Genomic DNA, 24,087 nt, shown 5'->3' with positions numbered 1-24,087 from the left:
CACCTCACCCAAGCATCTCTCAGGTCCGTGTCCATCTCTGCAATAGGGCGGGTCCTCACCCTTCCTCAGGTCCCTCCCTGCATCAGCCCCAGATGGATCTTTGGAATCCACAAAAGCTCTCAGCTCACTGCCAGGTGGGAACCCATCCGTTCCCTTCCATTCCAAGGTCAGCATGCTGAAGCCTTTCCTGAGCATGTCCCTTCCAGCCTCTGTCCTTGAGATCTCTGCTCTGCTGTCTGGCCCATGGCACCTCCCAGGGTCCATGCCCTTGTGTGCGCCTGCTCATCCTCCCCCAGGCCGTAGCCCTGGGTTCCGTCCATCTGACTCAGCGATTGAGCCTCCCAGCTACCATCAGGACGTTGCTCAGAGCAGTTCTGCCACTGAAGGAGTGAGTGGTCTTGATGTACCTGGCTCAGAGGCTCTCCTACCCTGACCCTATTCCAAACCAACCAAACCCAATGACTCTTTTCTTCAGAGGATCCCAGGACAAGGTGGGGAAGGGGAACTGCCGAGGAAAAAAGCCAGGACTCTGGGTGTTGTTTTGCAGGAAAGTGAAATCCCTTCCTCATTACCCCGTCATGCCAACCCTTAACCAGGGAGGGTAGTGCCAGGGGTCTGTCTGGAACCCCTGCCCGCCCCTCCCACACCCATGAAGTTATTCTTTGTCCCAGCTCTGGCCTTTCCCACCACAAACCGCCCCCCCACCTTCACGCTGCCTGAATCATTTCTCCCCCGGGGTTCTAGTTTCTGTGGGTGATGCTGTAATATCCTGCCGGTCTCCGCCAGGGAGCCCACGTGCTGCCCTGCCAGGTAGAGCTCCCCGCCTTTTCATAGGAACCTTCAGGAGACAAGGCCTTAGGCTACAGGGAGGTTGCCTAATGGTGAGAATTTCTGTGATCCTGGCAGGAAAGGAGAGGGCCCTTAATGAAGAGGGGAATTTCTGCTACCTCCCAGATCAAACTCCAGAGGGTGCCCTGCCTCACACATCAGAGCGGGGAGCCTGAGAGCAGGGCTTCTGCTCCCCCAACCCCACACCCTTCCCTGCCCGCACCCCCACTGCCCTGTAGTCTGCTCCTTAGCTCATGGAAACCTGCAAGCAGATTGCAAATCAGGGGTATCTGGCTTTCCTGTCCCGCTGCAGCCTTCTACGGCAGGGGTGAGGTCCACAGTGAGGCCCCAGGGGGGTGGGGTGCTGGGAGGAGGAGCAAGGGCGGGGAGGAGGCTCCAACCTGTTCCTCAGGGCCCAGCTGGGTCCGGAGTGGGTGGGGAGGAGGAAGTGAGTCAGTGGGCACAGCGATTCATGCCTCAGAATTCTGACTTTCCTTTTCAACCCACTGAGCCAAGACATTTGTCCCAACAGGATCCCAGGCTTGGGGAGGGGACAGGGACAAGAGGATATTTATGAGACAGAACTGGCCTTCCACTCACCTCGCCTGGGTTCTCTGTTTTTAAGGCCATAAAGAACATGTGGCTGGTTGAATTCGGCTGGACATGCAGTGATTGAAGATCTCCTGTATCCAAGGGACTGTCATGCTTCTGGAAACACAGCTGCCGTAAACGGTGACACAACCACCACGTCGTGAGCGACTTCTGGGCCCCAGTTCTATTTTCTCACAGACCTGTGGGTCTATAATCACAGGGCAAGCCCAGACTAGAAGTCATTGTAAGGGCTGGAAGATTCGAGAGTGACTGCGGGTCGCCCCCTCTACCTCCCCCCACCATTGCCCCCCAAGCACCAGCCCTAAAATACAATGTGGTAAAGGTTTAGACTGTTTACATTTGACAGCTCTCCAAATGTGGGGTCCGGATGAAAGCTCGGCCTCCCCCGAAGGTGCCCTTGAGCACGCCTGGGGGTTCCCTGCTCTGCGCCGGTACACAGGGGCGTGTCAGTGAATGTTTGAAGCTGGCAGATTCCAAGGCAGGGACGGGGCATCTGCTTGAATGTATCTAGGTCGCAGGAGAAAGGAAATCTGATAAACCCATTCATGCTTCATTGCTCCTCCTTCGCTCCTCAGTAATTTGCATTTTCAACTCCGATCAGAGATAGAGACCTGAGTCTTAATTCAATAGATTTGGTCCACTTAGTTCCACAAATCTTAGGAGCCTTGGGATACACAGGCTGCCGGCTGGGGAATAAGGAGACATATCCTCCAGCCCTTTCATGGTGCAGATGGGGAAATCGAGGCTTGGAGGAAAATAGTAACTTGCCCAAGGTGATAGGGCTGAAGAAAGCCCATGTTCAACTCATAAGGCGCCTTAATTCTGCTCCATCTCTCTCTCCTCCAGCTGTCCACACACAACCTGTCTGCGCTCAAAGCTTCCTGTGGGGAGGGAGCTAGCAAGCCGAGTGGTCCGGGGCTCTGAGACAGCGATATGGGGGGTGGGGTCCCCAGAGGAAGGCTAACGCAAACCTAGCAAGCATTGAATAAACCGAGGCACCTGGATAGAATCTTGACGTTGGGGCACCTGGGTGGCTCAGTTGGTTAAGCGACTGCGTTCGGCTCAGGTCATGATCCTGGAGTCCCAGGATCAAGTCCCGCATTGGGCTCCCAGCTCCATGAGGAGTCTGCTTCTCCCTCTGACCTTCTCCCCTCTCGTGCTCTTTCTCCCTCTTTCAAATAAATGAATAAAATATTAAAAAAAAAAAAGAATCTCAACGTTGTCATCATTGTGACTCAGAAAACTTCACCCTAATCCAGACCCCTATAACTCTTCTTCTTTTCTTCTCTCCCAAGGCTCTGTCCTACTAGTCCTTCCCTTCTCCCTTGTCCAGATACTCCTCCTCCAAGAAGCCTCCCTTCCTCCACAGCAGAACCCATAGTTGACCTGTTTTCATCGTCCCTGGCAGAAGCAGACAGACCCCACCCAAGGTTTTGCTTGATGTCAAGACTGATGACGTCACACACAGGCCAAGAGGGTATTAAAGAGTTTATTATTTACATAATCGAGGTCTCTGGGGGAGAGCAGGGCTGGCCTGTTGAGCAAGATCTGGAATGGCTTGAGAGAGCAAGGAGAGGAGAAAGCCTTATTGCGGTTAAGGACTGAGATCAAGATGAGCATTTGTGCGGGAAAGGGGTTTGAATCTCTGGTGGCCACCAAAGATGGGAACATGCTCCCCCCACCAGGGAGTTCGTTATCAGTTTGTCCAGGTGTAAGGCACAGGGGGAGGGGTGTGGCTTATAAGCATCAGCAGTTAAACATCAAAAAAAGGACTCTGATTCCTTCTCACGTGTGTTATTGATGTGCCCTTGTTTCTCTCTGTCTACCTTTCTAGGTGGGCCCTTTTCCACGGAGAAGAGTTGCCAAGACAAATTCAACTCAGGTTTGAGATCAGGCTATGGATGGTATGTCACTGGAACCAGGGGACTTCAGACCATCGTCATGAACTTGAGGCTTCTCTTTCTGCCTCTCTCCAGCTCAGAGACCCTTTCAGTGTCCACATCTCCCTCCATCCCCACTCTGTCTCCCCCAGATCTCTCTGACGCTCCCCCACATTCCTTCGCTTGAGCCCTCTCCCGCTCCCAGGCAGTCCTGCTCCCACTCCCACATTCCCTCAGGATACTCCCCTGGAATGGAAAAACCATCCCTCATCCCTTTCCTGCTCCCAGCCCTGGGATCGGACATACTGGTCATTCCTGTTTGGGATGGCCAAAGAGATAACGCCTGGCATAGAGCCCATCTGTCATCACAGGATTCTCAAAGCTGTTTCAGGTGGGACTCCTTGCCCACACAGAGCGTCTGCCCTGGCCCCTGCCCTCCCGGCCCCAAACATCTTCTCTTTTCCAGGAATAAGACAGCTGTGACCAGCAGCCAGCTCAAAGGAGAACAAGGTAACTGGTCAACCTCCACCCAGATCAGCTTTCTGTTCCTTATGCCCAGATGTCTCCTAACCCCTGCAGGCCATGGGCCACAAGGCAGACCATGGGGAGAGGCTGGGTGACTCTGGGGAGTCACAGCTTGGGAACCTTAGAGAACACTGTTGTTGTAGTTGCTTTTGCTCCAATGCATCTGGTTGTGTGACCAACATCTGTCGGGACTTGTCTCTTACAGATACAGCTGTGGTGAGTAGCTTCCAGTCCTAGTTCTGCCCCCTCCCACACCCTCACCCCTGTGAGCCATCTGAACTTGGACTTTGGAAACCTTAAGTTTCCTCCTAAGTTAAATGAGAATGATAATCCTGACCTCACAGGGAGGATAGGAGGATGATATAGGAGTCTGCACGTGAAATGATTCATAAACTATAACGTTCAAGTTCCTGTCCAGGCTGTTAACATAATTTTGTACTCTGAGTTCTTCTTCCCTTCCTTAGGGAGGTGCCAAATGGTACAAGCTTCAGGTTCCCCCAAACCTAGACCTGCCCTGAGTATCATACCAATGATAATGATTAGCATACGGGGACAAGAAGGACTCCAAGGTCAGATAATACAGAACTAAAATCCAAGCTGTGTGGTCTTCACCAAGTTGCTTAACCTCTCTGAACCTCAGGTTTCTCATCATAAAGCAGATAACCCTCAAAGATTGTTGTGAAGATTGAATCTAATAATCTCTGTAAGGCACTTAACATAGTTCCTGCTGAGTGAGCACTTTTTTTTTTTTTTTTCTGAGCACTTTCTACACAATAGTTTCCTTTTTATTATTATAAACTCTCAGAGACAGGGACTCTAAATCAAATTGCAAGAGAGTGAGGGCTGAAGGCTGAACTTCTGGGCCAAACAAAGTTCCTTCAGCCTGCAGAAAAGAATGTGCAGGGGAAGTGAGTCTCTGTGCTGCGGTATGAGAAATCTGAGTTCGATTCAAGAAAGTACATAGTTTCCTCTTGAAGTTCCCTTTCAGTTAGTTTCTTCGGAGGATGACTAGCGCTTTGCGCTCCGCCCACCTACCTCCACCTGGGGCCACCCACTACACACCTAGGGAGGCTGGCGTTCTGCCCAGTCTCCAACACTCAGGCTGAGCCTGGGTAGGAGGAGGAGACCTCTGCTGGGCTGGGCCCTGAAGGCTGGAGTGGACGAGACATGGTTAGAGTCTAGGCCCCGCGCCCGGGCCACACAGTGCATTCTAAGCAGAAGGGACCCATTTCCACCCCGAATGGTTTATAAGGGATACCAGAAGGCGGAGCCCTTTGTGGGGAAGCGCTGTCTTGCGGCTCATCACAATTAGCAATGCTCGGTTAGTACGACTGCTGAATATCCGTCTGGCTTTGCGGAGGGACCGTATCCAGCCCGGATCAGGGTGGGCGGGGGCGGGCGGGCAAGAGAAACACATCTCGACAAGGACAGCGAAGGGACTGGGTGCGAGGAAGAACACCCAGAGACCTCCAACAACCTCTCAGGGACTCACAGCGCTGCGGAGGCGAAGCCGGCATTCCACCCAGAGGCGCGCGAATGTCGCCTCCCAGATGCGCCAACGCCGGGGCTCTCCAGCGGGCCCGCAGAGGTGGCCGCGCCAGGAAAGGCCTTTCCAGCAGCGGTAGCCGCCGGAGCAAAGCAGCCGGACAAATCCCACCCCCCGGCCCCGCCCGTCCAATCCATCTTGCTCGGGAGGTGACGCTCCCTGGGAGAAGCAAGGGGCGGAGAGGGGAAATCCAAGCCTTTGGGGGCTCCCGACAGGTGTTTGGGGGAGAGGGCGGAGCCTGGTTAGGGAGGATGAGGAGGGAGGGGCGGTGCTGCCCCTTTAAGAGGCGGTAGCGGAGCCGGGACCTTTTCTCTTTCCCCGGAAGGAAAGCGGAGCCCGGGCTGGGCGCGCAAGGTGGGGAGGTGCGGGCTTGGGCGTGGGGAGGCGGGGCGCGCGCGCAGGGGACCGCTCCCTCCCGTCTCTCGTGCGGTCAACCGGTCTGCGTTCCCAGATCCGCCGCCGAGCCAGGATCGAAGGCTACGGTGCGGCCAAGGGGGCGCGGCCGGGACGAGCTGGGGGCAGGGTGCCGGGGGCGGGGGGGGGGGCGGTGACCCGCGGGCCGGGCAGGCGGGAGAGTAGACCCGCGAACCTCGAAGAGGAGTCTGAGAGCGCAGACCCTGAGCGGACGTGAAACTGACCGGGGCTGGGGGCCAGAAACTTCTCAGCGCTGCGGGGCTCAGCGACGCAGCCCGCCCGAGTGCTCTCCGGTGGCGCGGGGAGCAGGTGAACAGGTCCTCACTCCCAGCTGCACGCCCTCACGCGCTCTCGCCCCGGCCCCCGCCCCCGCAGCCATGGGCCCCGGCCCCCGCCGCTCCGCCTGCGTCCCACGCCGGATGCTCTGTGCGCTCGCCTTGATGGTGGCAGCCGGCGGCCGCGTCGCCTCCGCCTTCAACCTGGACACCCGATTCCTGGTGGTGAAGGAGGCCAAGAACCCGGGCAGCCTCTTCGGCTACTCGGTCGCCCTCCACCGGCAGACGGAGCGGCAGCAGCGCTACCTGTAAGTTGAGGTTGGCTGGGGGTGGGGAGGGGCGTTGGGCGGGGGGGACAGAGTGTGTGTGCAGGGGTGCGGGTGGATCCAGAGCCGAGTCGCAGCCCGGCTTCCAGGCCCGCGAGGCGCGGGCTCTAGTGAACCGGTATTAAACGGGGTGGGGGGAAACCTGGGCAGGCCTTCCCTGCCCAGGTCTGGCGGGAAGCGGAGGGATTGGGTGTGGGATGGGGTCCGCAATCCCTGGCAAGTGCTGACCCAGCCAGAACCTGTCTAAACGCAGCCCCTCAGCCCTATAAAGCTGTCTTGAAAGTAGAAGTGGGATCCCCGTTTCCTGAGCCTCCTCCCACGCCTTCGACCACGTACCTAATGTAGGAATACTTCTCTCCAGGGCTGGGACCTGGGGAAAACTGCAAGGTAAACACCCAGTGGATCCCTCTTCCCCTTAACTGGGAAGAAACTGTGGCCCGGTATGTTTAAGCGCCAGGGCCTTGCCAGCCACACCCTCTGCAGATCCAGACTGGAGGGCCTTGCAGCCACTGGGAGCTTGATGCTTGGCGGGTGCAGGGTGAGGTGATGGGCGAGTCTGGGCCTTTGGAACTGTCCAGGAGCTTCCTCTGACCCCTTGAAGATGGGGAGGCAGAAGGAGCTGTCCCAACTCCTGCTTGCACTCCTGTCCCCCACCCCAACCCCCACAAGGGCGCCCTCCCACCAGACGTCTTCCCTGCATTCCACAGATTCATGTTGAATCTTCAACCCTGAGTGTGTTTGTTTTGGTTTGAAGAGGGAAATGGTGTTTTTCTCTTCTGTTCGCCTTCCCGGACAGCTGTAAGGAGAAGGAGGGGGAACAGCTACCCGTAGGGGAGAGGAGCGAAGGAGATTGCATCCAGCTGCTCGTGTTTCCTATTACCCCCCCCCAACCCCCACCACGGCCACTGCCACACTCCTGCCTAGAGGGGCAAGTCTAGGTTTTAGAAGTTTCTCTGCCCTGGGCTCAGGTGCTGAGGTTGGCAGCTGGGGAAAAAAAGGCAGCTGGGAGAGGGGAGGCCACGGCAGAAGGGAAGGAGTTGGGACAGGTGTGGCAGGTCCCACCTACCTCTTTGGGCTGGGGAACCTATCAGACATCTACCCCAACCTGGTGTCTAGCTCCACGAGCAAGAGGACGGGGTTTCCTACAAGGTGTATTGAAAGCTTTCCCAGCTCTGGCTGGGGCCTACAAAAACTTGAGGAAGCTTGGAATATCCAAAGTCCAAACTCTGCCTCAGTCTTGGCCTCTGCCCTGCTGGCCCAGCCCTGGCCCAGTCTACCTGGCCTCCATCTCGCTTTTGCAGAGGCTAAGGCCACCACACCCTTACCAGCACAGCACCAGCAACTGTGGGCTGCCCTTGACCAGCCCTTTATCTTTTGGAGACCCTGAAAGTGGCTATCAGCCCAAGTTTCTGTATTGGAACTCTTTCTGCCCCAGCCCAGAAAAATAATTTTTAGAATTCCTTTTATTTTTTTATTTATGTTTTTTTTTTAAAGATTTTATTTATTTATTTCACAGATAGAGATCACAAGTAGGCAGAGAGAGAGGAGAAAGCAGGCTCCCCGCGGAGCAGAGAGCCCTATGTGGGGCTTGATCCCAGGACCCTGGAATCATGACCTGAGCGGAAGGCAGAGGCTTTAACCCACTGAGCCACCCAGGCGCTCCAGAATTCCTTTTATTTTTTTAAAAGATTTTATTTATTTATTTGAGAGAGAGAACAAGTGTGCACGAGCAGGGATAGGGGCATAGGGGAGAAGCAGGCTCCCCACCGAACAGGGAGCCGGATGCAGGACTGGATGCAAGGGCCTTGAGATCATGACCTGAGCTGAAGGCAGCTGCTTAACTGACTGAGCCACCCAGGCGCCCCAGATTTTTTTAGACTTCAATACTGAATCTGCATGATATAAGACAACACAGTGGAAAAAGAAGGAGACCCTGAAAGTGGCTATCGGGAAAACGAGAGTGAATAATGAAAATCTGGAGTAGATAATGGCCTCTGTAAACCCCACATCCAACCCCCTACCCGCTGTGTGACCTTGAGCAAGATATTTCCCTTCTTGGGGCCAATTTTCTCCAAAGAGAGGTTGGACCTGGATCTATGTCCTCCTTCCTGCCTCTGTTGGCCTATTAAGAAGAAAGCAGATGCTGGGGAAGGAGAAGAGGCCCCTAAGTCCCCCTGCCAGTTTCCAGTCTTGGATCTGTCACTACTACCTGAATCTTAATGTCCCCACCTGTCAAGGGTGAGGGAAGGACAGCATGCCTTCTTCATGAGGTGCCAGTGGGACTGTAGTGAGACAGTGTCTGTACATCACTTTGTATGTGCCTGTGTCTCCGGGGAGCAGCTCAGGGCTCTCATGCCAAAGCCAGGCCCTTGTACCCATGGGTCTCACCCTAGATGGCTGAGCGGAGGGGCTTTACTGTTCTTCCTGGGCAGCTAGAGATCACATTAGGCTTGCTGAAAACCCAGAAGGTTCTAAAACTAATGAACTGTGGAGAGGCAGGTAATTCTAGAGCAAGTTCTGGGGCATTCTCTTGGGTAGCATGTCTCTCCCTGTGGTTCTCTATCTTGGCTCATCTCCTCCTTTCGCTGAATTCTGCCCCTTGGCCCTTTGGGAGGGCCAGCTGGGCCAGCTGGGCTAAGCTGCAGCCAGCTGTGTAGCCAGATGTCAACAGCTGTCTGAGCGCACAGCTTCGGGGAACCAACCAGTCAGGTATTATATTCTGTTAGCCTACAAGCCCTTTTGGAAAAGTGGGGGAGGTCTCCTGGTCCTGAACAAACTCTTAGCCTCAGTTCATTGAAGGTTTGCGGGGGGGGGGGGGGGGTTCTTGCAAATACACGGAAAATCCTGCATCTGTGCGTCCTTCGGGGGTAAGGGGAAGGGAAGAGCACAGTTCTCATCCTGTTTTCAAAGAAGGCCTTATTTCAGAAATGGCTAAAACTCCAGGTCTTTATCTCATTCCCATCGTCTTTATTTCTGGACCCGAGTTAGGGAACTCCCACATCGGAGTTCACCCCTACCCCCAGGCCCTGGCTTCCCTGTCTCGGGAAGTGCGGGTGAGGAAGAGGGCCAAGGACCAAGGTGCTTCAGGCTTCTGGATGGAATGTGTGACGAGCCCTGGGGAAGCAGAGGGACCATTCCTCTGGGAGCTGGTCTCTGCCCCCGGCCCCCTGCACCTACTCTGTGGTTCCCTCCTGGGAATCCAGTTGTCCTGGTCTGGCCTGACCTTGTAGACCACAAAGATACCTCTGGAGCTCTCTCTCCCCTTTGCGCTTGCATGAACTTGAGGGTGTCTACGGAGCCTGGGGCGGGCGTGGCTGTGCCTCTGTCTGATGAGGTCATATCTGAGGTAGGCAGGAGCCAGGCTTACCTGCCATGCTCTCCTAAAACATGTTTCCCTGGGCAGGGCAGGCACCTGGCAGCCTCCAAGACTCGTGCTGGAGGAGATGGGCAGAACAGTTGTGGCTGCAGGCAGACCTGCACTGTGGAGCGCCCTGTTCCTTGGGCTTTCTCCAGCGACCCACCCAGGACGAGGGCAGGAGGAAGGGGAAGCCTGACTTTTTAGAGAAAGAAATGAAAGGGGGTTGCCCCGAGCTAAGCTACGGAGGAAGATGTCTGTTGCAGCAGGAGAGATGGAGAATAGAGAACAGGGGGAACCCCCCTCTCCCCACACCGCAGAGGATCAAAAGGGGAAAAGATACTAAGGAGCCAGCAAGAGGGAGAAGAAATGAGACAAACAGCTTTGTTTGGGGCCAAGGTCTCTTTCTCCCGTCCTCTCTCATTCTCTCACTTCCTCCGGCCTGTTGCTCTGGTTCTAGGGCTGAGTCACCAGGAGGGAGAGGGGGCTGGGTGGGCAGCGTCAAGGCGACGTAGGGGAGGACGGAGAGGGCTGTTGTTCGGCTGCCACAGGAGCAGCCTCTAGGGAGATGGCTATTTCGGGCGGCACTTTGGGCACAGAGCTGGGACCCAGCATCCGAGGGCGGCCTGCACCTGCACCCCGGTCTCAGCGCTGAAGCGGCGCTCGGTGCCACCCACCCGCCTCCAGGCCAAGGGGGCAGGGAACCCTGAGGAGTGCGGTGCTGGGGCCTGCGGTCTCTCTGCTGGCCCCTGTACCCTCCAGGTTAACCGGAAGCTTCCGAGGTGCCTCCCTGAATCTTACTGGCCGATTCTCTGAGCATCACCCCACCCCAGTGCCCCCCAGGGAGCCTTCTCTTCGGGGTGAGAAGCCTGGTGCTTTGAATGCTCCTGGGCCTCATTCCCCAGCCTCCTCCGCTTCTGCCGTTTTCAGCTTGGCCGTTGCATTAGCTTTGAACCCTCCCCCACTACCCCCACCCCAGGAAGAATGATGGAATGGGGGTGAGGAAGTGCTTTTATGGAACTTGGAGTTCAAGGGCTCCCCAGAGGCCAGGAGTGGCTGTCTGGCTGGAGCCAAAGACGAGGCTGAGGAGCTGTCAGAAAGCCCTTGAGAGGTCATTTCATCCATCCCCCTAGTCCCGGAGGGGCCCAGCCCGGCTCCAGGAGAGGGGAAGTCAGATCTCCTTTCTTCTGTGCTCTAAGAGCTGGGCAGAGCATCCTGCTGGCCTCCCTTCTGACAGCTGCCTGGAGTTGGACTCACTGGTGATCTGGGAGGGGTCAGCGTTTGGACCCACTGCTCTGGAGCAGCCCCAAAAGCAGGCAGTAGAGGGGTGCATTTGCATTCTATTTTCCATTTCATTTCTGTACCAGGAAGACCTCTCCCACACCTGGCTGTGGCTTGAGGGATCTGGACCTGACCCTCTGCACAGGCCTTCCCCCATCCAACTCCCAGTCCCCTGGCTGGGGACCCATTAGATCCTGGGCTGGGAGCCAGAGGGCCTTAAAGGGCCTCTGAGCAGGCCAAGTAGGAGCTAAAAATACCCCAGGGGGGTTAGAGGGGGGCTCCCCATGGAATCTCTGGGAAGGGAGGGGCCTGGGATGTGGGGCTGGAATTTAGGGCACCCGCCCTGCCCCACCGCCCATCAGTGGGCACAAGGCTGGGGCAGGGTGACAGCCTGAGTGAGTATGGACGGCAAACGGATTGATTTCAGTCCCAAATGCTACTCATGGCTGGCTTTCCCTGCACGGTACCCCAGGAGGCTAAGAGGAAGGGTCCCTCAGTCCACTACCTCTGAGATGAACAGAGCTGGGAAGTCATGGTTACCCTGCTCCCCGGCCACCCCATGTCCCCACAGCTTGGTCCCCCCTGCCACCCAGCCTGCAGCTGGGGGACAGCAACACTTCCACTGTGTGTCCCACCTCGGAATGCAGCCTGGGCTCCCGAGGCACACCTCGCCTCCTGAGGCCTGGACCTGCCCCTTCAAGTTCATCGTAGCCAGTGCCCCCCCCCCCCGCTGCCCGCCCAGTGATTCTGCCATCATGGGAGGACTCCTAGGTCCCATCCTCCGCTCCCTCTAAATAGCCAGTCTGCTCTTTGCCCTCTGTTCCAGACTCCCTAACCACTCCTGCTTGCTTGGAGGAACACCTGCGGGGGACGGAAGTCTAGTCCCTGATGCCGGACTAAGTGCTCACATTGGCCATGACGTCATAGTCCAAATGCCCTTCTGAAACATGGACCCATTTGTTCCCCTCAACAACCCTGGAAGTTGGTGGGACAGCTGTGGTCCCCATTTCACCGATGAAGCACTCACAGCTCAGAGAGGGAAAAGAAACATCCCTCCTGAGGAAGAACCAGGTCCTTCGGTTCTTTTCCCACAAGCGGAGACATTTCCTTTCCCTAGGGCTTCTGCCTCCCTCTCTCACCTGGCAGTCACTAGGGGGCGGGGGGACCTGGGTGGTCAGGCAGTGGACTCACCAGGCACCCTCTCCAGGCCAGACAGAGGGTGACTAACCGGGCCCAGGCTGCCACCCTGGCGCCCTGCCAGCCCTCCTGCCCGCCCCTCCTAGCGCTGCTCTGCTTGGAGAAGCTGCACCCCTGCCCCCAGGGACACTTCCCAGCTGAGGTTGGAGTGGAGAAGTGAGGCGCAGGCAGAGGTCCCACCCCCTTCCCAGCACCCTCAGGCAGTGCATTCCTGACAGCCAGTGGGCGGAGGCACCCCAGGTCCCAGCATGCCCAGGCCCAGCCCTGCCCACTCTCTCGCTGCCCTCACTCATGGGTCCCAGGCAGGAGCTGTGGGCGGGGATGTTGCTGTGCTCCTCCAGACTCTGGCAGGTAGCCCGGAGCCCAGTTCTGAGTTGGGAACCTGGGGATGATGATGGTGCTGGGGCCAGACGGAGGGGTATCTAGGAGGTGCCTGCTACCCAGAAGGCTGTGTCCATCAGGATCCGGGAGACCATCCAGGCAGAATGTCCACAGGCTACAGACAGGGAGGTGATGATCAGGGAGTCTTGACCTGAGGTGCACAGTATTTGTTAAATAGGCTGGTTCTGGGGTTCCGCCTCCAGGTTCAATTCTGATGGTCTGCTGTAGGCTGAGGAGTTTGCCAGTTTTTAACAAATCGGCCAGGGATTTCTTTTCTTTCTTTTTTTTTTTTTAAGATTTGATTTATTTATTTGACTGAGAGAGAGAGGGAGAGACAGCAAGAGAGGGAACACAAGCAGGGGGAGTGGGAGAGGGAGAAGCAGGCCTCCTGTGGAGCAGGGGGCCCGATGTGGGGCTCGATCCCAGGACCCTGGGATCATGACCTGAGCTGAAGGCAGACATCTAACCAGCTGAGCCACCCAGGAGCCCCTGGCCAGGGATTTCTGATGCTGGTGGGCCAAAGACCATCTTCTGAGATATTGCTCCCAGGCTGCTCTGCCTTCCTGTTCTCTAGCCACCTGTCTGCAGTGGGATGTGTGACCAGGGCCCTAGGCACCCTTCTAGGAACTTGCGGTCGCTGTCCCCAAAGATGGGTTCTGGGCATGCTGGAGGCAATCCCCACTCTCAGGCCCACCTGCCAAGAACTCAGCCCTGCGGCTCCATTGTCCACAAAGTGTCAGGTGCCCATCCCCTCATAGCTTGTATGCCTGTCTCTAGGGGGTGGTAGTGCCGTGTGGCGGGGGGCAGGGATAGACATCACCCAGGTTGCTTAGGGGCCTTGCTGACCCCAGCTCACCTGGCTCTGCTTTCAGGGACACTCCATGCATCCAGTGTCACCTTTCAGTGCTAGCCCCTGGGCCCGAGTCCTCATATAATTTAGAGAGGAAGGACCAATGCCTCCTGTGTCATCTCCCACAGCTCCCACCCCCACCGGAAGTTGAAACTTCCGGTGCCAGGATTCCCCCAGTCATTCTCTCTTCCAGTCTACCTTTACCGCAGAGGCCAAAGCACCCCTTCCAAAACCCAGATCTGATCATGTCACTGCCTTGCTTGAAACGCCCTTCCCACCCTGCCCTCCCGACCCCCCACCATGTTCCTGGCTCCCACCACACTTAGGGCTGTGCGGATCCTGAGTCACACTGCTTCTTCATGCTTCCTGGCCCTCATGCAGGTCATACCTTTGCCTACTGTGCCCTTCCTCCCTTTCTCCTGGTGAGCCCTGGCCATCCTCAGACTCAGTCCCGTTCCTCTGTCTGTGAGCCTCCCTCACTGCTCCCCATGCCATTGCCCTGGACTGGTTTGTGCCCTGCTTTCCTCTCTGGAGGCACTGACTGCAGATGTCTGTTTTCTTGCCTCTCCTGCGCTAGCCGCTCCTGGAGCACCGGGGCTGGGATCCATTCATCTCCTGACCCCAGAGCCCGGAACACTGCCTGGCACTGGTACACAGCAGGTGCTCAGCAAACATGTTAAACAGAAAGTTGTTCAAAGCACGCTTTGGGGAGTCTGAGCCCAGGCCCGCCAACCTCATTGGATCCTCCCCACCCAGGCTCCTGGCTGGTGCTCCCCGGGACCTCGCCCTGCCTGATGGCTACACCAACCGGACCGGTGCCGTGTACCTGTGCCCACTCACTGCCGACAAGGACGACTGTGAGAGGATGGACATCTCAGAGAAAAGTGAGGGGAGGGCGCTGGGGGTCAGCACTGGGGCAGGCGTCTGGGAGGGGGTAGCACGGAGGGTGACCTGGAGGAGCTATCCGGCTTAACTGGGCGGTTTCCACTCCCTTCTTCCCCTTTTGGGAGGAGGGAGTGCTAGAGGAAAGTGGGACCACGTGGCATCTGTGGAGCTGAGATTAATGGCGGGCTGGAGAAGGGCACAGGGAGGGTGGCCTGCAGGAGCGGAGGTCCAGGAAAACCAACCCCTACCCTCTAGAGGCTCTGAGCACCGGGAGGACGGGCGCCCCGGCTCATGATCCTTCCCATGCCCACAGGTGACCCTGACCATCACATTATTGAGGACATGTGGCTTGGGGTGACAGTGGCCAGCCAGGGCCCTGCAGGCAGAGTCTTGGTAAGTGGGCTTTCACTGTCAGCTCTCTCTACGCCAGTCCTCTCCTTCATCTCCCAGGAGCTGGAGGGCAGGAAAGGGGTCTTCAGTGAGGGAGCTGGGACCTTGCAGATGTCCATTTCTGTGGCTGGATGTCTCCACGGTCCTGAGTGCCTCCTCCATCTGCACTTCTGGCATGCTTCCAGGGCCTGGCAGGGCCTGGCAGGGCCTGAGTCCTGTCTGAATCACCCGCTTCCTACCCCCCCGCCACCGCCACCCTCTCCCGGGGTGCTCACCCTGCGTGGGAACGAGCTGAGGGAACTGTGAGGAGGAAAGGGCAGAGAGAGCCCGGGGCAGTGTGGCCTGGGCCCTCTCCTTCCTGACAGGCTGGCGGGCGGAAGAGGCACAGCCCTGCTGACCCCAGCTCACCCCTGGGGGTTTGGGGGCCACTCCCTGCTGTCACTTGTCACTTCCTGGCTGCCTTCTTCAGTGTCAGCCCCTGGGGTCTCAATTTCTGAATCCCAGATAGGCAATTTTTTTTTTCATTTTTTAAAAATTGATGTGAAATCTACAGACAGTGAAACATACAGATTTTAAGTTTTAAGGAGATCTGACCAACCAAACACCTGTGAAACCGACACCCATCAAAGAGATATTGACATCACTCCAGAGAGTGTGTCCCCATCCAATCAATGGCCACCCCCATAGTCATCTCTGTTATAGTTTGTTACCTTTGAACACCACCATTGTAAGCCCCAGGTTCGCCTCAGTTCAAGGAAATGCTATTTTAGGACTGTGTTATGGAAGGCCTCTGTTGAGGGTGGTTCTAGATTTCGGGCCCTTCTTCAGTTGCAAGCATACCCACTCCACAGATGTTCAGTGAGCACCTACTGTGTGCCCCGCTTCGGCTAGCACCAGCGGCTTGACAGTGACTCCGGCCTGCTGCTGGGGGAGCTCACGGTTGGAAGCAGACACAGAAAGCAAGCAGACCCAGTTCCGGGTTTCCCCTGGCCTCTGGCTGTTTTATCAACACCCTTTTCTGATTGATGTGTCCCACGACTGTTTGTCGAGCCCCTCCAGTATATGGGAGAAGCTATAAGACAGGCAGGAGCAGCCTAGCGCTTAGGAGCTCAGACTTGGGAGCCTGACAACCTTGGTTTGAGGAGTCTCTGCGTCTCCCTAGATGTGAGATCTTAGAGACTTAGTTCTCTGTGCCTCTTATCTAAAATGGTGGGGTTGGTGGAAATTGTCCCTACTCCGCAGGGGTATGTTGGGAGACCGACTGGAGTTCGTATGTGAAGAGCTTAGACTTCTGTCTGCCGTATAAGAAGCACTCAGTAGGCGTTCGCTGCTATCATTAACTGGTGTCATTGCTATGATTATTTTAACAATGGCCCACCCATTAAGAGGGCACAGCAGAGAGGTTAAGTTCCTTCATCTGCTCTGTTTAGACCGGAGAGCCCGGGCCCCGCATCCCCTCATCCTTTCCCCTTTTCCTTTTGCCAAGATCTGTAAGCCACTCTCAAATCCAGGACCTCCTGGCCTTCCCAAAAAGTGTTCCCACCCTTCAGAGCAGATTTCTGAATCCTGGAAAGCAGATGCAGGTCCAGGTGTCACTGTGGCACGGCAGAAAAGCTGGGAGACCTCTTCGAGCTCCTCCCCGGCCAAGCCAGCGGTGCCCAGGGCCAAGGAGACAGCCGGCCTTTGGTCCCTGCTGTGGGCTCAGGCTGTGTGTGTCCCCAGGTCTGCGCCCACCGCTACACCCAGGTGCTGTGGTCAGGGTCGGAGGACCAGCGGCGCATGGTGGGCAAGTGCTACGTGCGGGGCAACGACCTCGAGCTGGACCCCACTGACGACTGGCAGACGTACCACAACGAGATGTGCAACAGCAACACAGACTACCTGGCCACAGGCATGTGCCAGCTGGGAACCAGCGGCGGCTTCACCCACAACACCGTGTACTTTGGCGCTCCGGGGGCCTACAACTGGCAAGGTAGGTGCTGCGGGGGGACGCCGGGAGGAGCGGAGACCACCCGCTCCCAGGGGGCAGAAGAGACCTGTTTGCCCCTCTCGCGCCTCAAGCACTTATTATGTTTATTAGCCTTAAACTATCCTCATGAGGCAAAGCAAAGCGTCCTTAGACCCATTTTCCAGAAAACTGAGCCTCAGAGAAGTGAAGTCAGTTGCCCAGGGCCAATGGTAAGTTACGAAACCTGAACTGGAATTCAGGTCCGTCTGACTCTGCTTCAAAGCATTGAAAGCCTTATTAAGACAATAAAACATGCTCCTGGTGCAGCTACTAACTGGGACAGTAGGATTTGGTGACACAAAGAGAGACAGTGCCCCTTCTCTCCCACCTACCTCCCTCGCCCCGTTTCCCCGTACAGACTACTGAGTGTCTCACGGAGCCTCTGACTTATTTTAGAATATATAGATATCTTCATTTATTTTGTTTAAGATTTTATTTATTTATTTGACAGAGAGAGAGATCACAAGTAGGCAGAGAGGCAGGTAGAGAGAGTGGGGGGGAAGCAGGCTCCCTGCTGAGCAGAGAGCCCAAGGCAGGACTCGATCTCAGGACCCTAAGACCATGACCTGAGCTGAAGGCAGAGGCTTAACCCACTGAGCCACACAGGCACCCCTAGAATATATAGGTATCTTTAAAACACACACACACACACACACACACACACACACACACAGGATCACACTCAACACGCTGTTCTACTTTCTCTTTTCCACTTCTCGATGAGCTGGGGGAATTTTTTTTCTCATCCGTACATAGAGGGCAGTCTTTGGGGGGCCCGGGGAGTATTTTCTTTGGATCAAGAGCCGTGCTTATAAATGCTATGGCCACGCTCAGATACTTGGGTGTCTGAGGCTCACAGCTCCTCCATCTCTGCCTCTCTCCACCACATAGTGGTGGTCCCAGTGAGCCTTCTCTCCTTTCTGCATCTATGTTAACTGCAGAATCAACAGGCAGAGGGAATCCCAAATCTCCTCCATTTGACCAAGAGGTAGTCCAGGGCATAGTCGTAGGGGCAGACACCAGAGGCTGAGGGCTCTGCTCAGTCCTCTGGTCCTGCCTCCCCCACCAACCCCTAGTCCTTTAGAACCTCAGCAGGGCAGCAGGTGCCCTCCAGCAGCAGCCCCAGGGAGCAAGGATCAGGTGGACAGCTGAGTTTGGGGCAGAACCAGGAGATAGTGGTGTGGAGTCTGGTCTCAGTGTCTAGAGCAAGAGCAATGTCATTTTGTGTCCAGGAGCCTGGATGACCAGATTCCAGCCCTGGCTCAACACCTGCTCCCTATCCCTGAGCCTTGCTTTTCTTATCTGCAAAATGGGCATCATTGTTCTACTTTACAGAATTATTAAAGCAGATGTGATTTGCCAATGGCAGAGGGCTCAGAAATAAAAGGGGTTATTATATCCTTATTGTGTGGGGGTGTCAGGAGGACTTGGACATGGTGGTTGAAGGGAGTGTTGATTTAAACCCCTTCCTCCCCCTCCTGAAAGGAAATAGCTACATGATTCAGCGGAAGGACTGGGATTTATCCGAATATAGCTATAAGGACCCAGAGGACCAAGGAAACCTCTATATTGGTGAGTTGAGCTGTGGTGGGTCATGGGGTGGTGGAGGAAGGAGGGGGCTCAGTTCCTAGCACGCTGGTCTCTCACCTTCAGTGCTTAGTGGAAGAGTGAGGCCTCGGTGCAGGTGTGACTAGCACCATTGAGCTCAAGTAACACACACTTATTGAGCACCACCTGTATGCCAGGCCTGTTCCTAGTGCCCAGAATTCACAGTCCCTACCTTCATGGAAGTCACAGTCTGGCGTGCAGGCAAGACTGGAGGCTGGGCATCCAGGGTCCACTTTCTTGTCCAACTTGGAATAAAGGAATAGAAGATATTTGGGAAGTCTTGGCGAGCAGGATGGAAGGGGACCAAGTTTACTGGACCTTGACTGACTACCTCCCCACCCATCCTAGGGTACACAGTGCAGGTGGGCAGCGCCATCCTGCACCCCAAGGACATCACCATCGTGACAGGTGCCCCCCGGTACCGACACATGGGTGCTGTCTTCTTGCTGAGTCAGGAGGCAGGCGGAGACCTGCGGAGGAGGCAGGTGCTGGAGGGCACGCAGGTGGGCGCCTACTTTGGCAGCGCCATTGCCCTGGCGGACCTGAACAATGACGGGTGAGGATCCAGGGACAGCCTCTGGGGCCCCGCAACCCTGGGGAATGGCCAGGGCGGTAGGCCTGCCCAAGCCTGGGCAGAGCAATGGAAGGTCACGATTGTCTGGTTGTCCAACTGTCCATTTGTTTGCCTGCTCCTTATTGGGATTTGCATGTTGACTGCACTTAGTCTTGATGAGATTCTGGGTATTTCCACGTCAATTGCAGGACACCTGCATCTACTTTTGTCCTTGTATGGTTCTTGGGGATGTGGATTGTCGGGGTGTGATCTGCGCTCCCTGTCTTTTCTGGGACATGTGTCTTCTATCAGACGGGTCCTGATGACATTGCCACGTCCTTCCCAGGAGCCATGGACAGAGATGCCATTTGTATAGCCTTGGACCCTGGCGCAGTTGTGCCCACTAAACAAGAGTTATGTCCCATCTCTCCCTCCTTCTCTCCCGTGCAGGTGGCAGGACCTCCTGGTGGGCGCCCCGTACTACTTTGAGCGGAAAGAAGAGGTAGGGGGTGCCCTGTATGTCTTCATGAACCAGGCAGGCACCTCCTTCCCTGCCCACCCCTCCCTCCTTCTCCACGGCCCCAGTCGCTCCGCCTTTGGCTTCTCCGTGGCCAGCATTGGTGACATCAACCAGGATGGATTCCAGGGTATGAGCCAGCGCTCCTGCCCCAGCACACCCCACGGACTGGGTGCCTGCTGCATACCCGGCTTGACAGGACCCAAAGAGAGGATGGGATGGGGTCCAGGCCCAGGGAGTTCATGGCAGTAATAGAGAGAGGCTGTGCAGGGGGCGTGACCTGTGGTAAGCTCGGTGGGCCTCCCGGAGGAGTGGCTGTACCACTGGGCTGAGTGCGCAAACCAGAGGGGAACCAAAGGGGCCCCACGAGAGTGTGGGATACTTGCTCAGTCTACCCAAATTTAGTGGATGTAGGGTGTTCACATGAGAGATGAGTGAGGCTGCAGAGGCAGTGTGGAGATGGGGGTAGATGCTTTGAAAGCCAGGCAGAGGAACTGGGGCTTTACATTTGGGTAATGGCAGAGGGATGGGTGTCCAGAGGAGGTTCAGGGGCAGGGGTGTGATATGATAACTTGGTATCTTGAAAGATGGTTCTGGAGAGTGATATGGGATGGATGGGGGAGAGCAAGCTGGGGGTGTTAAGGTCACGAACGTATTCGATCAAGTGTGGGATGCTAAGGGCTGGGACATAGTGGGTGCCCCAGATATGGAGGGTGTCGGTGCTCTGCAGGACTTGGGGATCGATCAGACGTGGGGTATCAAGGAGATAGATTAAGGAAGAGCCTCGTTGCAATGACAGCCCCTGGCTTATCTGGAAACCACTTTTCCCGATGACCTCAATTTCCCAGAACACCCCTGAGAACCAAAAGGAAGGCAGAGGAGTCGCTGAAGAGCGAAAATCGGTGCTAGAAAGTTCAGTTAGCAAAGCCCAAGCATTTACTGATAGAAGAGCCGTCCGGTTTCTACTCAGGACCTACTTTTCCTTTACATACTTTTCTAACAAGCTTGGCTTTCCGGTTACCTAGGCTTTATCAGATCAAAAGCGGCGAACTAGAAAGGCTTTAGCAAAGCCTAAGAAGATAATAAAACATGATGGGGTTTATTTGTGGAAACAATGGTTAGAATTTTAAAAGTCTAAAATCTAAGGAATTTTTAACAAGGAAAGTGATAGTGTGCTTAAAATTCCAGCCCCCGGTGTTAGACAGACATGGACTCAACCGTCCCCTTTCTACTCATTAGCTGTGTGACTTTGGGTTTTCTGAGTCTGCTTCCTCCTCTTTAAGATGGGACAGCAGTCCCCAACCCCAGAAGTCTTGTCAGGATTAAAGGAGATCGGTGCTTGATAACTACCTGGCAAAGTCACCAACGGGGAACACTTGCTTTTGTGACCATGCTTGTAAATGCCATTGGAGGAACCAGGTGTCTGAAGAGGAGTCTGGTGGAGGAGAGGGAAGGGACCATAGTAAGGAACAAACACTGGGCCAGTGCTCAGGAGTGTAGACCTGCCTGTCATATTAACTTGTGGCATGACTCTAGGTAAATCCCTTGTCTCTCCTAGATCTGCTTTCCCACAATATAAAAACGAGGCAGCTGGGCTTACAGGGGTCCCGGTTTTAATCCTGAGCGGTAGAGCTCTGTTCTCTGATGTTCTGAGTGCTGCCTGGCAGTGTGAGGTCTGTTTCCTGCTGGACCCTGTGGCCTGGAGTGCCAGGTCGGGGAGACATGGGGCCCGCAGGACTCAGGGTGACCTGTCCTGCCTCTCTTCCCCAGACATTGCCGTAGGAGCTCCATTTGAGGGGTTGGGCAAAGTGTATATCTACCACAGCAGCTCCAGCGGGCTCCTGGGACGGCCACAGCAGGTATGGGTGGACAGGAACAAAGGGTGCTTTCCCTACTTCCCCTCACCTACCCTCTCCCTGTTCCTCCTGGGCGCCGCTCCCCAGAGCTCACCCTGAGCCTGTGCCCACTGCTTCTCCCTACCCCCAGGTAATCCAGGGGGAGGAGCTGGGACTGCCCGGCTTGGCCACCTTTGGCTACTCACTGAGTGGACAGATGGATGTGGATGGGAACTCCTACCCAGACCTGCTGGTGGGGAGCCTGTCTGACCGCATCGTGCTGTTGCGGTAAGCCAGTCCAGTGGTGGATAGGGGCCTTTCTCCCCTCTAGCCCTGTCTGCATGGAGCCCCAGCTCTGTCTACCTTCAGCACTGGGTCCATGCAAGCCCAAGCCCTGGGCCTGGCCTGGCAGGGGCCAAGCAGGAAGCACTGATGTCTGTTTTCTGTGCAGGGCACGGCCTGTCATCAACATCCTCCATAAGACCTTGGTGGCCCGGCCATCCGTGCTGGACCCTGCGTTCTGCACAGCCACCTCCTGGTGAGACTCTTGGGCCCTTCTCTGTGCACGCGCTCCTTCTTATGTATGGGCAAACCAGGAAGGGAAACCCCTCCCCTGGCAACTCCTGCTACCCAACCCGTACCGGGTTGATTTCTGGGATAAGTATTGCCCCTTCTACCCAACCTCATTAAAAAGCCAGCCTCGTGGCAGGAGGTAATGGGCAAATACTGGAGGGGCGGGAGAGTGTGGTGGTTAGGAGTGGGAGCTCTGGACAGCCTTGTACAAATCCATCTCTGCCCACTGCAATGGTAGAGGTGGGCTCTGGGGAGGGAGGTCCCAGAGGAGGAGGGAAGAAGGAGACATTTAAGTGGATGGGAGAGAGCCACCTTGAACAAATTATCTCTCCAAGTCTTAGATTCATTGCCTATAAAACAAAGTCAATAGTAATAATGAATTTATGGGATCATTGTGATAATTAAATGAGATAAAGTACAAAAAGCCCTTCACATGGCACCTTGTCCACCTGAAGTGCTCAGAATATGTTAGTGGCTAACATGGTCACGGTAATGATGGCGATGACCCCGAGACTTGTGTGAATGAGGCCTGGATCAGAAGGCAAATGGTGCCAGAGCAGAAAGCAGGGGTGAGTGGGAGAGGATCTGGACAGCGTGTCCTATACAGGACTGGGCAGGACACCAATCAACTGATGACTTCAGGCAAGTCATTCTTGCTCTCAGGGCCTCAGTTTCCCTATTGGTGACCTCTAACCCTGTTTTCTTTAAATTTTTAAAAAAGATTTTATTTACTTTAGAGGGAGGGGCCACCGCAAAGGGAAAGCAAGAGAGAGTCTCAGGTAGACTCCCTGCTGAGTGCAGACCCCCCCCCCCAGCCTCCAATGAGGGGCTCGATCTCATGACTCTGAGCTCATGACCAGAGCCCAAACCAAGAGTCAGTTGCTTAACGAACTGTGGCACCCTCTAACCCTGTTTTCTATGGCTTTCAGGGGAGGGGGGAGGGAAGACACCAAGGACACCCCAAAGCAGCTCTGTGGACCCCCCAGTTTTGCCCCTGCCTTTCCTTCTAAGGACCTCTGTTTTCCGTGGCCCAGTACAGGGGTGAAGGCCAGGGCCTGGATAACTGGGTCCCACCGTGACCTCCCCCTCTGTTCTCCCGCCTCTCAACAGCGTGCAGGTGGAACTGTGCTTTGCTTACAACCAGAGTGCCGGGAACCCCAACTATAGGAGAAACATCAGTGAGTGTGGGGGTTTGAGGGGGGAGGGGCATGCTTGCCCAGGCACTGATAACACCCCGTCCTCCCCCAGCCCTGGCCTACACACTGGAGGCCGACCGGGACCGCCGACCGCCTCGGGTTCGCTTTGCCCGCAGCCAGTCAGCCGTCTTCCACGGCTTCTTCTCCATGCCCCACACACGCTGCCAGAAGCTGGAACTGCTCCTCATGGTGAGGGAGGGGGCAGGGCCAGACACCAGCTCCAAGATCTGGAGGAGGGAGGTAGATGCCCCGACAGGTCAGGGGCAAGGGACTGAAGTCTCCCCAGAGACAGAGGTCAGGGAGGTGGACCTGGGAGGCCATAAGTCTGCAGTGGGTACAGTGCCCAGAATGTGCTAGAAAGAGATAGGGCCTCGGAATGGGGATGGGTGCCAAAGGGCTCATCTCCTCTTACAAAAGTGAGGGGTGTGGGACTCTTGGCTTAGTTGGTATCTGGTGGGCAAAAGGGGCCCCTGAGTGTGGGACCAGCTCAGCCCCTCTCTAGGATATCTAGGTTGAAAGAGCTCATCCTGGGGACCCCAAGGATGAAGGGAGGCTCAACAAGCCCCACCCCCAATATGTCCCCCCACCCCCAACTCTAGAGAGAAGGAGGCCCCTCACCTTGCTTGCAGATCTAAGTTGTAGGAAGGGGGTCAATTTGGTGATGGGACCAGAGGGGGTTCAGCCGTACTGGGGTTTTTCAGGGTGGGTGGAGGCTCAGGTCTTCCTTGAGGGTTCAGGGTGGTGTGAAGAGTCAACTTGGGGAGAGGGGAGGGGAGCGCAGTGCTGGGCTCAGCTCCTCCTCCTTCCCCAGGACAACGTCCGCGACAAACTCCGTCCCATCATCATCTCTATGAACTACTCTTTACCTTTGAGGATTCCTGAGCACCCCCGACTGGGGCTGCGGTCCCTAGACCCCTACCCTGTCCTGAATCAAGCTCAGGTTCTGGAGAACCACACCGAGGTGGGTGGGGCCGGGGCCTGAAGGGCCGGGACCGGGAGGCCTGTGAAGCCAGATGTCTCTGTGCCTGATAGGCCCTCACGCCTCTGGCCAC

At 56.0% G+C, this 24,087-nt stretch overlaps 1 protein-coding gene across 14 annotated transcripts in view; it reads left to right on the top strand.

The window, feature by feature from the left end:
- Window positions 1-3,730: 3,730 nt before the first annotated feature.
- The window catches only part of ITGA3 (integrin subunit alpha 3), a 31,531-nt gene continuing 11,174 nt past the window's right edge, over window positions 3,731-24,087 (top strand). The window contains exons 1-14 of one of the 14 annotated variants that reach the window (XM_082704692.1): window positions 3,731-3,830; window positions 6,181-6,388; window positions 14,227-14,354; window positions 14,669-14,748; window positions 16,468-16,717; window positions 18,239-18,325; window positions 18,710-18,917; window positions 19,365-19,561; window positions 21,202-21,290; window positions 21,418-21,554; window positions 21,718-21,804; window positions 22,950-23,017; window positions 23,088-23,224; window positions 23,847-23,996. In XM_082704692.1, the coding sequence (XP_082560818.1) occupies window positions 6,183-6,388; window positions 14,227-14,354; window positions 14,669-14,748; window positions 16,468-16,717; window positions 18,239-18,325; window positions 18,710-18,917; window positions 19,365-19,561; window positions 21,202-21,290; window positions 21,418-21,554; window positions 21,718-21,804; window positions 22,950-23,017; window positions 23,088-23,224; window positions 23,847-23,996 (1,824 nt within the window). In that variant the 5' untranslated portion in view covers window positions 3,731-3,830; window positions 6,181-6,182. Of the gene's footprint in view, window positions 3,831-4,978; window positions 5,874-5,909; window positions 6,389-14,226; window positions 14,355-14,668; window positions 14,749-16,467; window positions 16,718-18,238; window positions 18,326-18,709; window positions 18,918-19,364; window positions 19,562-21,201; window positions 21,291-21,417; window positions 21,555-21,717; window positions 21,805-22,949; window positions 23,018-23,087; window positions 23,225-23,846; window positions 23,997-24,087 lie in introns of those variants that run through there. The other 13 variants (XM_082704698.1, XM_082704703.1, XM_082704699.1 and 10 more) reach the window with 13 other exon arrangements.

Source organism: Mustela nivalis, assembly GCF_964662115.1.
Source record: "Mustela nivalis genome assembly, chromosome: 17".
Classification (NCBI taxonomy): Eukaryota; Metazoa; Chordata; class Mammalia; order Carnivora; family Mustelidae; genus Mustela; species Mustela nivalis.
The sequence above is the reverse complement of the archived record's forward strand: the minus strand, read 5'-3'. Positions and strand labels throughout refer to the sequence as shown.